At 45.7% G+C, this 14920-nt stretch overlaps 1 protein-coding gene across 1 annotated transcript; it reads right to left on the bottom strand.

Annotated features, from left to right (window-relative positions):
* On the bottom strand, nucleotides 1-10935 carry LOC149308806 (ras-related protein Rab-39B). The gene is made up of 2 exons (XM_089536499.1): nucleotides 9587-10935; nucleotides 1-2757 (listed from the first exon to the last, which is right to left on the bottom strand). Exons 1-2 carry the CDS (start codon nucleotides 9799-9801, stop codon nucleotides 2331-2333), a joined length of 642 nt encoding a protein of 213 aa, XP_089392625.1. The 5' UTR covers nucleotides 9802-10935; the 3' UTR covers nucleotides 1-2330.
* Nucleotides 10936-14920: the final 3985 nt, after the last annotated feature.

The following is a 14920-nucleotide window of genomic DNA, read 5'->3' on the forward strand; positions in this document are numbered from 1 at the left end:
TCAGCTGTTTATCTAGGAATTTGTCTCCTAATTAAAGTAGTTTTAATCAACTAATATTAAGAGGTGACATTTTTCCTCTGCTTGTCCTCCTCCTGGCCTTCATGTCTCCAGCCCTAAATACAACTTAAATTTGGGGTAGCCTTTTCCATAACGTTAACCCTAGAACTTCAAACCCTTTTGAGATACAAAAGTGAAGATCCAGATTTAATTGTGTTTTGATGGGACCTAGTCACAAGTACAATAAGGCCCCCCATTGATCACCTTTGTGTTTGCACTAACCAAGAACGTGACTAATCTAAACCTTGGCTCAGGGATGCTAGGAACTGTCATCCAAAAAACTGAATGCAATGTATACCTGGGTCCAACCATCCAACAGTAACATACCTTGAACCTATGTACTTCCATCTATTGTTTTCATATTTCATACTCTTTATATGGGTTAGATACTTCCAGATGTTTTGAACTCCGGCTCCCAGAATTCCTGTCAGCCAAACTGGGGCTTCTGGGAGCTGAAGTCCAAAACATCTGGAAGACCAAAGTTTGGGAATCACTATGAGCTCAGATTTTTAAACTTTTCATGACTATGAAGCTCCTCTACTTCTTATTTTCAACACAACCAAATTATGCTTATATTATACTTCTTCCACATTTGCCATTGTATGGCTGCAAAAGTCACGCTTGAGCTAATGTGCAGAAATAAAATGATCGTACTGTGCTGCCTTTCCCCTCCGTGTGAATTTGCACATCCTGAAATTTCAAAGTTACATGTGAGAGATTCCAGCAGCATTTCCTTTTGTTTTAAATCCAGACTCTTATGCGTGTCATAAGATAACAGCCTGGCTTTTTAAACAAAATGATCCATGATACAAAGCGTGGCGGTGCATCTGGAGATAACACAGATTAATCTTGGTTAGGTGGGCATCTTGTATAACCCAGTGGCGCACAAGGAACTTGTGTTCTTGGACCTTCAAATCCCTCTCTACAACATCAACCACATCAAGTTATTTGCAAAAACAAAATAACGCCACCATGTATCTTGCAAATACATTATCTTGTCCCTAGACCTTCCTTCACTCTCACATCTTCCTTGCTGAACCCAACGGGTTGATGGTCTATGGAAGAAACCAAGCCTTCCTTAAAACTGCATGAACCAAGCCAGAGCAAATCCTGCTTTCAAAAGCTTACATTTCTTTCTTGCACCTCTCCTTAACTCTTCTATTGCCTTCCTTCGTCACAGACCCTGTCCTGGGCTTCTCTTTCAACTGCTAGTAAATGGAAATACACAAAGAGCAAACCCTGCGTTGCCTTTGAACCCGCTTTCTCCCAAAGCAAAAGCATCATTCTTTATGAAAACCTGGTGTTCTCCCTTGAGATGCATTTCCTTTTCCCTCTTTCCTTCCCTGACCCTTCATTACAGGCAAGTTTACATGTGTAAAAACAGACAAAAATTGCCTCAAGCTTGATGTCGGCTGTCGGCTGAATCCACACTTGAATTACATCTCATGCGTAGCTGAGGATTTTTCCAGAACTGATGGCAAGCGTTTACAGTAACAAAAAAACCCTGGTGACATTTCCAGTTTAATACCAGAGAAGCAATGGCTGAGCCATCAAATTCCTGGGAACAGAAGCCTTCAAAAAGGGCTTGACCAATGAAGAAAATTTGATTTTTGGGGGGCTGCATTTCGAATGGGTCTCTGCGACCAACATTTTTTTCCTTTAAAAGGGGTTTAGATTGTACCAAGGTATAGGCCTAGCTATCTCAACTCTTTCTGTACACATGTTTTTCCCTTTTGGTATTAACCGGCAAGGGAGCGCAAAGGGACGAACAACCAGGTTATGTTTTAATATCCCTAAAAAATATAATGTTAATAGAAGCCACATTTTCTCTCTCTCTCTCTCTCTCTCTCTCTGTATTTCTCCTCCTCTAAATATGTTTCTTATCAATAGGCTAATCGGACTGTGGTTTCCAAACAAAGCACTCAAGGGCAGATTTGTTCAGAACAAGGCTGTGTAAAATGCCCTGACGCTTTACTACTCCTTGGACCTTTGCTGTCTGACTTCACCCTGTCTCCTACAATATATAGCATGCATCTGGGTTCATTCCTACATAATGGAGTTTACAAAGCCCCTCGCGATTTTGTTCTTCTGAAGTCCAAAGCACCAAGGATCGGTGCCGGCCCTACTACCACCACCACCACCACAGCCTTTCTTTTCATATATATAGATATGTATCCTTCCATAATCCTTCCAACACACCAAGTTTGTATAGCAGGGTATGTTTGGGTTCGTCACGTTCAGCCTCGGTTCCTCCTTCGCTTGGACTCCATCCATTAGCACAGGCATCGCCTATCTGATTTCACCACCTCTTCAGAGGAATGCACTACGTTGGGGACGAACCCGCTTTTGACCCCTTCCCAGCCTTCTTGGATGGTGATTTCTCCCCGTTTCACCAGCTCATATATATCCCGAGTCAGGTCGGTGAAGGCTTTCTCCACGTTGATGGCATCCCGGGCCGAGGTTTCAATGTACTTCATGCCGTAGGCGAGGGCCAGTTTCTCGGCCTCATGCCTGGTGACTTGCCGCTGGGTGTCAAGGTCGCATTTGTGGCCCACCAAAACAAAGACGATCTGGTAGGGCTGGACGTGGGCCTTGGTCTCCTCGAGCCACTCGTGGACGTTCTGGAAGGACCTGCGGTTAGTAATGTCAAAGAGGAGCAGGCCACCGACTGAGTTCCTGTAGTAGGCGCGGGTGATCGATCTGAAAGAGAGAGAACGAAAGGCCCCCGGAGAGGCTATAATGACCGGTTTAATGAGGAACACGCTCCTTGCAAATTGCCTTTCCCTCCAGCCTTGCAACGGGGGGGGGGGGGGGGGGTACTGTGCAACTGCCAGTGGATGTAGAAAAGTGCGATATTCTCACATGACATTTCCACCCGGGATTTTAGTTTTATTATCCCCTCTGGGTTCCTAGAAGGGACAAATGGTAATCTCTAGATGTAATACCCCTGTTAGAATCATAGAGTTGGAAGAGACCCCAAGGGCCATCCAATTCAATGCCGTTCTGCAAGGCAGAAATACACAATCAAAGCACCCTGGACAGATGGCCATCCAGCCTCCAAAGAAAGAGACTCCCATAACTCTCTGAGGGAGTGTGTTCCACTGTCAAACAGCCCTTACTGTCAGGAAGTTCCTCCTCATGTTGAGGTGGAATTTCTTTTCCTGTAGTTTGCATCCATTGCTCCAGGTCCTATTCTCTGGAGCAGCAGGAAAGAAGCTTGCTCCATCCTCAAGATGACACCCCTTCAAAGTTTTAAACATGGCTATTGTGTCACCCCTTAACCCAGTTCTCAACCTTCCTAATGCCGTGACCCTTTAATACAGTTCCTCACATTGTGGTGACCCCCAACCATAACATTATTTTTGTCTTGGTTCCTAAGACCACTGGAAATATGTGTCTTCCGATGGTCTTAGGAGCCCCTGTGAAAGAGTCATTGGATCCTCCAAATAACCCACAAGTTGAGAACCGCTGCCTTAACCTTTTCTTCTCCAGGCTAAACATCCCCAGCTCCCTATGTCTCTCCTCATAAGGCATGGTTTACAGACCTTTCACCAGTTTGGCCACCTTCCTATGGACAAACCCCAGCTTGTCAAATTCTGGTGACCAGAACTGAACATAGCATTATTCCAGGTGAGGCCTGACCAAAGCAGAATGGAACGGCACTATGACTTCCCTTGATCTAGATGCTATACTACTATTGAGCCTAGATTTGCATTGATTGTTTTACAGGCATCACACTGTTGACTCACGTTCAACTTGTGGTCTACTAGGACTCTTAGATCCCTTTCACATGGACTGTCATCAAGCCAGGTGTCCCCCATCCTATATCTCTGCGTTTCATTTTTTTTCTCCCTAAGCGTAGTACGTTATATTTCTCTGTGTTGACATTCCCCAAAGAGAACAGCCTTGGAATTCACCTTTTCAAACAAGAAGGTAGTAGGGTCAACATATTAAACAATGGTTCCCAACTTTGTGTCCCCATGTTGTGTGGAACTACAGCTCCCAGTTGCCCCCGCCAACATGGTCTGTGGTGAGGGACTCTGGGAGTTGTAGTTCAGCAACATCTGGAAGTGTGCAGTTTGGGAACTCCTGGTACAGAGGCTGCAGAAAGTAAAAACCTGTTTCTTAGGGATATACAGTATTTTCTCCCTTTCTCCATTTGTTTTCTCGGTCAAATTTTAATTCCTTTCTTTTGTCCTTTACCTGAGTAACATTCTTCCCTCTCTTCAGGTGAACCGAATTCATGTTATGCCCTTTCTTTCACTTTTGTTCTTCCTTTTGTAGGAAACCTCTGTGTGTTCCTTCCAAACATCATTAGTTTCTAGGGTATCTACTTTGTCCTCTTTGCGCACCCAGCATCAGATCTGTTCAATTTCAGACAGAATAGACAAAGGATTCCCAATTGGTACAACCAGATTTATATCTCTTTCACCCATCCCTCCCTCCTTCCCTCCCTCTCTTGCCTATAATCTTTCTGCGAACTAGACAGCCTGTTCCAGGGATTTTCTTGGCAAGAGTGCATCTAAGCATCTTATGCAGGGAACCCATCTGAAGCAAAATGATCTTTCCTCTTGTGGCAAGTGGAGCTGTCAACTGGGCAAAGAGAAGCCCAGCTTGGCCGGCTGCTTAACTCTCCCTTCAAATGTGCTACAGCAAATGCTAAGCATTGTTTAGTATTTTAGTATGCATGCCCTGCAGAGAGTGCGAGAAAGAGAAGACTTAGGTGGCATGAGAGGCGTCTTGAAATATCCGAAGGGATAGGAAAGTAGCTGGATGCAACGTCACTGATCTCCCAGTTCTCCAACAACATGGAAATGGCCATGTTGGGCAAGAGGACCTCCATCCTTTAAAAGATTTGGAACAGATGGGTTGCACCAAGAGATATAGGTTGTATGTGCCAGATGTATATCTATGTGCCAAATGTATATCTCTCAATGCAGGGTTCCAGCCTATAAATCCTTGCATTTTTAATGTTCAGGTTGTTAAGTGCCAATGATTTTGTAGGCGAAGGAGCTGGGTATGTTTAGCTTGCAGAAAGAGAAGTCAGAGAGGTGACTTTATCCAAAGGAATGCCATGTAGCTTGTCTTCTGTTGCTCCAGAGACTAGAACATGAAACGATGGATACAAATGGCAAGAAAAGAGATTTCACATAACCAATAAGAAATACATTTTTTATTGTAGGAGATGTCAGACTATGGAATAGATTGCCTTCAGAGATGTGCTTTAGAGGTCTTTAAACAAAGATTGGATGGTCATCTTTCAGGAGTGCTTTAGTTGTGTATTCCTAGGTTGGATTAGATGACCCTTTTAGCCCCTTTCAACTCTAAGATACTAAGGCCACATCCACACTGCAGAAATAATCCACTTTGAGACCCCTTTAACTGCCCTGGCTCAATGCTAGGGAATTCTGGGGGCTGTAGTTTTGTGAGACATTTAGCCTTCTGTTAGAGAGCTCTGCTGCAACAATAAACTACAGTTCCCAGGATAATTAAAGTGGTTTCCCATTGGATTATATCTGCAGTTTGCTTTGAATTTTGGTCTTATCAGAAGTCTTCTATAGAATAGCTGTGGCATCAACAAATTGATCCATAGGAAATAAACAGTTAGGAAATAAATTCAGATATATTAGTATTTCTGTGTTTAACAAACATTAAGAAGTTTACAATGGATCTATCAATGAGAAACAGAAGTATATCCCAGGGTGATATATATTAAATATGGTATTTGGCTCAGTTTGGTGGGAAGAACTAGAAGATTAAAAAGAATACTGGCTACTGAAAAAGGTTATAGTGTGGGAACACTTCTGGCCTTTGTTTGATTAAAGGCTTGTTTAAAACTATGGCCATCCATTTTCCTACTGAAGCCATAATGATGAAGTGCATGATGAAGATATCAAAATAGTTATGAGTTTTGTAAAGACAGTATTAAGAAAAAGCTAGTGATGAGTATCTCTATCTTGGAAGAGCCAGCATGGTATAGTGGTTTGGGAACTGGACTAGGACTCTGGAGACCAGAGTTCGAATCCTGGCTTGGCCATGGAAACCCCTTGCATGATCTTGGGCAAGTCACACTCTCTCAGCCTCAGAGGATGGCAATGGCAAGCCCCCTCTGAAGAAAGTCGCCAAGAAAACCCCATGATAGATTCGCCTTAGGGTTGCCATAAATTGGAAACGACTTGAAGGCACACAACGACAACAACACCTTGGTCATCAATGGAAATGGAAACTGAAATCAATAAATCAGAAATGAGTTAAAGGGTTGGAACTTGGTAAGATTCTCAAGATAGGTAACTGAAAATCAAAGCCAGGATCATCCATGCCATGCTATTTCTTATTTCTGTGTATGGTTGAGAGAGTTGGACTGCGAAGAAGGCTGGCAGGAAGAGTATCAACTTATTTGAAATGCGACACTGGGGGTGCGTTCTTCAGATACCACGGATTGCCAAAAAGACAGATAAATGGGCCCAAGAGCGAACGAAGCCTAAATGGAAGCCCGGATGACTAAACTGAATCTGTTGTACTTTGGAGACGTCACGAGACGACATGACTCACTGGAAAGGAAGATAGCACTGAGAAAAGTGGAAGGTACAGTAATAGGTAAAAAAGAAAAGCACATTGCAGATAGATTGATTCCTTCATTGCTGCCCTGAGTGTTTGCAAGACCTGAACTGGCCTGTCGATGCTCATGGAGGTCACTCATCCATAGGTTTGCCATAAGTTGGAGCTGACTTAATGGAAAATAACAAGCAAAGAACAACACAAAGCTTTGTTCCTGAAACACCGAGGTCTGTTGCAACAGGGTAGAAAAATCTTTCCCTAGACTCCATCTCTGGCAATGGAATAATACAGAAACTCAGAGCTTGACAGCAAAGCTACAAGGTTTGGAGCAAGGATTGGGGGACCTTTGGCCCCACTTAGCATGGCTAATGCTGGAAGATCTAGAGATATCGCCATTATACTGCTAGATGTGTCATTTAAAAAAAGTATATGCTACTATCAGTATTGCTGAAGCACACTTCAGTTGATGCCGCACTGCAGAATTAATCCAGTTTGACACTGCTTTAACAGTCACGGTTGCATCCTATAAAACTGTGGGATTCGGTGGAGCACCAGAGCTTTCTAAATATCTCACAAAACTACCAATCCCAGAATCCTAGAGCATGGAGGCATGGCAGTTGAAGTGGTGTCAGTCTGCATTAATTCTGCTGTGTAGATGCAAGCCTTAAGAGGGTCAGGTGAAGATCCTAAGAAACTCTGGTTCAAAGCATTCCTCAGCCATGATGTTCTTCTCCAAGGAGGGATCTTGGCCTAGTCATGATCTTTAAGCTGGACCTATTTTATTGGGTTGTTGGGAGGATAAAATGGGTGGGAGTGGAGAACAAACCACAGGCCTCATTCCCACTTAGATAAATCGGTGTGCGATCCAAATCGATGGATCGATTTGACAATGGAGCATGGTTCCCACTACATTTGCTCCAATCGCATCCCCCCCCCTCCAAAATAACCCACTTGTGGTTCCCATTCATCAATGAATCGATTCAAAATGATTCGGTCCCAGCCGGACGAAGGGGAAATTTGGATCGATTCCGATCCGCTTGTGGTTCACACTTGTGCGGAATGGATTTACCGAAAAAGAAGCTGAAAATATCGGTGTCAAAAAAGACGCGGGTTAAATGGGTCTAGCGCATGGCCCCCCTAGCGATTCAGATTAAGTGGGAACCAGGGTCCTTTGAACCGGTTCGAACCAAATCACGATCCAGTTTAAAAAGTAGTGGGAATGAGGTCCGTGTATTGGCCCCCTTGGATAAAGATGGGGTAAAAATGTCACAGAGGCAGCATGGCATAGTGGTTGGAGTGACTCTGGAGCAGGGTTCAACTTTCAGCTCCACAATGGAAACCCATTGGGTGACTGTAGGCAAGTCACACTCTCTCAGCCTCAGGGCTTGCAAAGGCAAGCCTCTTATGAAGAAAATCTTGCCAAGAAAACCCCATGATAGGTTTGCCTTAGGGTGGCCATAAGTCAGAAACGACTTGAAGGCCCACAATAGCAACATAAACATAATAAATCGTTTCATCCCTACAAGAGATGATGGAGTCACCTTGTTCGCAGAAGCAATTACAAATCTACCCATGGGAACAACGTTCCCTTGCCCACCCTATTGCTCTACATATTTTACACAATGCTCAGATGCCTTCCTTTCTTTTGTGCATAAGGCTGCCCTTGCAAAAAAGACAAGATGAAGAAAATAAATGGAGGAGAGAGAGAGGGAATGTCCTTGCATGGTAATCCACAATGTGTTTTTGCCCATCTTAAAAGCACTTCTCAGTCACGTTGCAGGAGACGTATCTGCTGATGAAACAACACTCAAGATTGCAGGCCCCTCCTTCAAAAGAAATAATAATAATAATAATAATAATAATAATAATAATAATAATAAGGCATGACAGCTTGCTCTCCATGCAGCCCTGAGACCTGACCAAGGACCCAATCCACCAGGGATTTCATCCATTTTAAAGGCCTTGCGTCTTCTAGAGGAATTAGCATTGGAGGGCATTGAGAAGCCTGCGTCTTGCAATAGACTGTGCCACTTTCGACCGAGAAAGCAAAGCTGGGGGGACTAAATCTCCCAGAATCCCCCAGCCAAGGATTCTGGGAGTCGTACTCACATAAAAGGAATTTGTTCCAAGGCATCAAATCCGTCCCAACGCATGCGGAAAAGCTTCCCCAGCCACCAGTTTATTTCCTGTTGCGAGGCCTGTCACTTGGATAGATAGACAAGCAATAGGAGCAAATGGCAAAGAGAGACCAGGGATGCTTCTTCTCCGCTGTTAAGGTCAGCGACTCTAAGGCCAAATTGCATCTTTTGGGGATTAAAATCAGCATTTTGGGGGCACTGAGGATAGACTCAGGTGTCCTAAAAGAATCAGGTGGCGCAAGACTGTACCACTTTTGACCAAAGGTCACAAGTCAGCCCTGGGCAAAGCGGGCATGGCTTTGGCATTCCCTTGCAAAAACCCTTGGCAGCATATGGGTTGAGCTCAGACTCACCCTAAAAAGACTCATATCTCCTGCAAGACCATATATATAGGGAAGGGGGAGAATCTTGTAACCTGGAGGTCTGTTTTATTCCAAGACCACCACCACCCCAAGTCCATGTTCTTCTTCTCCCCATCAGCCCCTCAATGGCACCTCCAGCCCAGCAATGACAAAGCATGATTCCCCAACAACAACAACAACACACAGACACACACCTTGCACCTTTTGCACCCAGTCCTGGCAGCAGCACAAAGGAGACCAGCTGCAAGAACCAAGCAGGAAAAAAGGATGAAGGAAAGAAAGACCTCCTTTGCAAGAACCAAGGAAGAAAAAGGATGGATTGGGATGGAGGAGAGCAAAGGGTCCTTTGCAAGAACCAAGGAGGAAAAGGATGGATTGGGATGGAGGAGAGCAAAGACCCCCTTGCCAGAAGGACCCCCCCCAGGAGGGCCATTCCCCTTCATCATCGGGGGGCCTCCTGCTGCTGCCCACCTGAACCTCTCCTGTCCGGCGGTGTCCCAGATCTGGAGCTTGATCCTCTTGCCGGGCTCGATCTCCACCAAACGGGAGAAGAAGTCCACGCCGACAGTGGGGTCCGAGACCTGGGCGAAGCGGCCCTCGGTGAAGCGCCGGATCAGGCAGGACTTGCCCACCGTCGAGTCCCCGATCACGATCAGCCGGAACTGGTACAGCCAGATGGCCTCCATCCTCCCACCGGCCCAGGCACCCTCGCCCTCCTCTTCACCCTTCTTGCCCTCTCCCTCCTTCTCCTCCTCTTTCTCTTCCTCTCCTCCTCACCCTTCTCAGACTAGTCTTCTCCCTTCTTTTCTTCTTCCTCCTCCTCCTCCCCTTTCTTTCCCTCTCCCTCTCCTTCCTTTCCCTCTTCCTCCTCCTTTTCCTCCTCCTCTTCCCCTTCCTTCTTTTTCCTCCCTTTTCCTCCTCTTTCCCCCTTCTTCTCCTCTTCCCCCTTTTCTTTCCCCTATTCCTCCTCTTCCTCCTTCTCTTCTTCCCCTGCTCTTCCTTTTCCTGTTCCTCCTCTTGCTTCTATTATTCTTCCTCCTGTTTTTCCTCTTCCTCTTCTACCTCCTTCTCTTCCTCCTTCTCCTTTTCCTCCTCCTCTCTTTCCTATCCTCCCCCAAGAAAAGGAGGGAAGGAGGCAGTCCCTCTCCGCAGCGCCTTTTCTCCTGGTGCAGAGGCTTGATGCGCGATGATCGCAGATGTCCCTTGACTGGTGCCTTGGGCCTGCTCTGCCTTATGGAGGGATGGCAAGGCCAAGGGGTGCCTCCTCCTTCCTTCCTTCCTTCCTTCCTTCCTTCCTTCCTTCCTTCCTTTGGCTGGGATCCTTCCTCTCCTTTGGAAGGCGAACAATGGATCCCCGGATCGCCTCCCTCAGCCACTGATCCAGATCAAAGCGATCCCTTCCATCTTTTTTGGGGGGAGATCACCCTTCTCTCTCCAGATCAATGCCCCCTTCCAAAAATATTAATATTAATAAAACAATATTAATAAAAAGCTCTTTGGAAAGAGATCCCGGCTTCTTCAGTGGATCCTTCCCCCCAGGGCTGGGGGGCTTGCTTCTGGGGGTCCCCTCCTCCAAGAAGACCCTTTCTTCTTCATCCTCCTCAGCAGCATCCAAGAAGATGGAGCCTCTCTTTCCAGGGGAAAGCTACCTTGAAGGCAGGCCTCAAGGTCTTCTACTTCTTCTTGAGGCAGGGAGGGATAAAGGGGGTGCCTCTCAGGCCCCTTCCTGCCCCCCAACAAGGCCAGAGGAAGGGGCCTTCCGAAGGGCCTCCAAGATGGAGAGGGATGGAGAGGATGCAGGGATGCAGGCCGAGAAGGAGGAGGAGAAGGCGCAGCAGCACCAGCAGCATCAGCACCAAGCCCTCTGACTCATCACCACCAGCAGCAGCAGCAGCCCTGCGCCGTAGTCCCCCGAAGAGAGGCGCAGCACAGGCTCCTGCTACCGCTTGCTTCGAAAAGAAGCGCCCTCAAACACACACACACACACACACACACACACACACACACACACACACACACACACACACGAGAGGAGAGGGCAGTGGGTTTCCCATTACAGCCTTGCTCCAAAAAGAAGCAGCCTCAATACACACACACACACAGACGAGAGGAGAGGGCTGCCATGCTCCAAAAAGAAGTGGTCTCAATACATACACACATACACACACACACACACACACACACACACTATATACACACACACCCATTTACACATATGTAAATATATAATCTAGGAGGGGAGAGGGCAATGGGCCATTATTGCCTTGACTCCAATAATAACAACACAGAGAGCCATCCTTGTGTAGTGGCTTGACCATTGGATTGTGACCCTGGAGACCAGGGTTCAAATCTCGGCTCAGCCATGAAACCCACTGAGTGATCAGGGTTCAGCTTTCAGCTCTGCCATGGAAACCCATTGGGTGACTGTAGGCAAGTCACACTCTCTCAGCCTCAGGGAAAGGCAATGGCAAACCTCCTCAGGACAAATCTTGCTAAGAAAACCTCAGGATAGGGTTGCCTTTGGGTCGCCATAAGTTGGAGACGACTTGAAGGTCCAATATTTCTACAGTGTAGATGCCCTCCATGATGGTGAAGGAACCGATAGCAGAGAGCGTAGCAGATCTCAGACAAGAATTAGACATCCAAGGATTAAGGTGCCATTGTTAAATCTCATTACTTGATCCCATTATGGCGCTTGGAGTCTAAGGCCTTCTTCCGGTCCAAGGTCTGGGCCTGCATGGCAAAGGAGACCAGGAGGGGACTTTTGCTCTCCAACCTACTTAGATGTGTCCCATGATGAAAACAGATAGCCATTGGTGTGACCCAGTTTGTGTCCTGCTGCTCCAGTGTAACGAAACACACAAAAACAAAAGGGCCAGCGTCCAGTCTGGAAACTAAATGCTGGTTGCGGATTCCAATTTGCACCTTTGCAGCCTCGGTTCTTTGCAAACTTGGCAAGTCGACATGCCTTGGTCACTGTGCCAAACTGGGCTATAAAGATCTGCATTAGGAAGTCCACTCATCCTTATGGTTCACTGGGCAGTTTTGGGCCAAGCATAGAGAGAGACAATGCGGACTGGGCTTTGGGATGACCAGACGCATCCCTATGGAGCCACGAAATGGGTATCGGTCATCTCTTTCTCTATTTCGGCATGGCCTGTATGTCTCACAGGTTTCTTGTTCTCAAAGATCTAGCCAATTGGTATGGAGAGAGATCTTGCAGCCCCTTTGAGACTCAATGAAAGAAAGAAGTTGGCAGCAGGAGCTTTTGGAAGCCAGATGCATTTGGTTTGCTGATGTGAGGATAAAGTGCAGAGGGCTATGCATACAGCCTTAAGAGCAGTGGAAGAAAGGTGCAACATAAATCTAAGTCAGGAGATAGTCATGTCCATCATCCTCACAAGGCACAGCATGTGGGGGGGGTTAGAGGACACTTCCCATCATCCCCAGACCATGCAGAGGTTAGGGGAGGTCTCCCTGCAGCCTGTCTGCGCCCTTGGCCCCCTGAAGCCCCTTTCTGGAAATTCCCAGAATCCTTGAGCCCTCCTCCAGGGCCATGGGCATGTGGGTTGGTTGGGGGTGATGGGAACTGTAGTCCCAAACTCAGTGGCTGGCTGCACTCGCCAAGGGCGCCACCCCTTTCCCTGTTATCCTGGCGCGCCCTCTGGTGGCAGGAGAAAGGGCGACTTCTCCCCTCTCTCTCTCTCTCTCTCTCTCTCTCTGGCGCCCTCCTGTGGCTTCATAGCCAAAGAGCAGGCGGATAAGATCTTAGCTATCGCTGCATGGCTCTCGGGCGCCCTCCTGTGGCTAGCATTGGGAAATGTGCTAAGATACAGTTTCATTTTCATATATATACTCATACACATATATAATTATATATACAAAGTTATAATTTTATATATATATGTGTGTGTGTCTGTATGTGTGTGTGTGTGTATATATATATATATATATATATATATATAGAGAGAGAGAGAGAGAGAGACATAATTTTACACACATGGTTATGTATACATACTTATAACTGTATATAAATACACACACATATATGCATATATAATTATATGTGTGTGTATATAATTATACACACACACACAATAATATTACACATAAAGTTTATATATATATATATATACATACATATATATATGTATACACACACATACGCACACATATATAATATACAGTTTTATCAAAGAGGCTTGCAATTATTATGTTTAATTAGACTCAGGCTCACAATCTAAAAGTATAATCATTTTAAAGGTGAATGGTTTATTATTATTATTGTTATTATTTGGGAGACGTTCAAGAGCAAGGCTCCCCAAAACTGTTGGACCTCTGCCTCTGGGTTCCCAGGAGAATGAAGAAGAAGCAGTGGCCAGTGGGCTTTGCAAAAGGAGGCTCTTTCCCTGTGTCCCTCTGTCCTCCATTGAGGCCAATGGTGCTAGAAAGACTTACAGCTGGACGGAGGAGGAGGAAAAAGGGCCCTTGGCTTTGCCAAGCGAGGGATGCCTCTGCACTTGGCAGTTCCGTGTGTGTGTGTGTGTGTGTGTATGTGTGTGTGTATACACACACATATAGGAGAGTCTGCAGAGAGATCTTGCAGCACCTTTGAGACTAGCTAAAGAAAGAAGTTGGCGGCATGAGCTTTCGTAGACTCAAGTCGACTTCCTCAAATGCATTTGACCCAAATGCATCTGAGGAAGTAGACTGAAGTCTACGAAAGCTCATGCTACCAATTTCTTCCTTTCAGTTAGTCTCAAAAGGTGCTACAAGATCTCTCTATGAGTTAATTCAAAGCCTCTTTTTTTAGTTCAGACTTTTTAGTTCAGACGGAGAGATACATCATGGTTACTGACCAATTTTGAATTAGTGATTTCATAGAAGCATAGAGTTGGAAGAGGCCACAAGGACCATCCAGTCCAACCCCCTCTTAGAAAGTGGATCAGAGGAAGGGTTTTCTTGCAATACTGAGAGAACCGAAGCCCTGAAAAATGATTTTTCCAAGCTTTAGAATGCTTAGAAATCTGAATTTGAATGCAGAAGGTAGCTAGATTTACCTCCTACCCACTCCATGACAAAAGAGCCTGTTGCAACTCCAGATTTACTTCCATAGAGCCCAGATACTTTTTTCATTCATATCCTTTCTCAATGGTAGACACTGAGAGGGAGACATTTGCCATATCCTGGCTGATGTCAAAATGACGGCAAGGAATACGCAACCTCCTTCCCCCGGCATTGTAAGATGCCAGGCAACCTTAGTGCATTTGGGTAACCTAGGAGACAAACAACAACAACAACAAGAAGCAAACAAGAGATCCTTTAGAATACGCAACATACTTCTCCCCGCCGGCCTCATCCCTGTGTCAACTTGCAACAGCAATGTCTCTGTTCTCAAAGCCAGTTGGGGGGAAAAGGATAGTCTTAACACTGAATAATGAACTTAAGATGCTCAGTGCAATGTGCAAAACGTGGATTTGTGTCCTGTTTCTGTCTGTAACACTACCTTCCCGAAGGTCCATGACAAAGGAATGACACCAAAACCTTTTTGCTTCCCAGAAGAGTTTCCCAAACTGCCTTTGGATCTGTATGCAGTGGTTCCCACTAAATGCATCTGAGGAAGTAGACTGAAGTCTACGAAAGTTCATGCTGACAACTTCTTTCAGTTTAGTCTCATAGGTGCTACAAGATCCCTTTGCATGATGATTCTACAGACTTTCACGGCTATATCTTTGAATTCTGCCTTTGGAAAAAGATACACAGCAATAGTGCTAAAGAAACAAGTTAACCACCAAGAAGCACAAA

This window comes from Sceloporus occidentalis, unplaced genomic scaffold (assembly GCF_023333645.1).
Source record: "Sceloporus occidentalis isolate IW3139 unplaced genomic scaffold, rSceOcc1.0.p SCAF_8, whole genome shotgun sequence".
Lineage (NCBI taxonomy): Eukaryota > Metazoa > Chordata > Lepidosauria > Squamata > Phrynosomatidae > Sceloporus > Sceloporus occidentalis.

Coding starts and splice junctions, on each gene's coding strand:
- LOC149308806 (XM_089536499.1), bottom strand. CDS start 9,801: ATGGAGGCCATCTGGCTGTACCAGTTCCGGCTGATCGTGATCGGGGAC. Junction 2,758..9,586: donor GCCGGACAGGAGAGGTTCAG/GTGGGCAGCAGC, acceptor TCTCTCTTTCAG/ATCGATCACCCGCGCCTACT.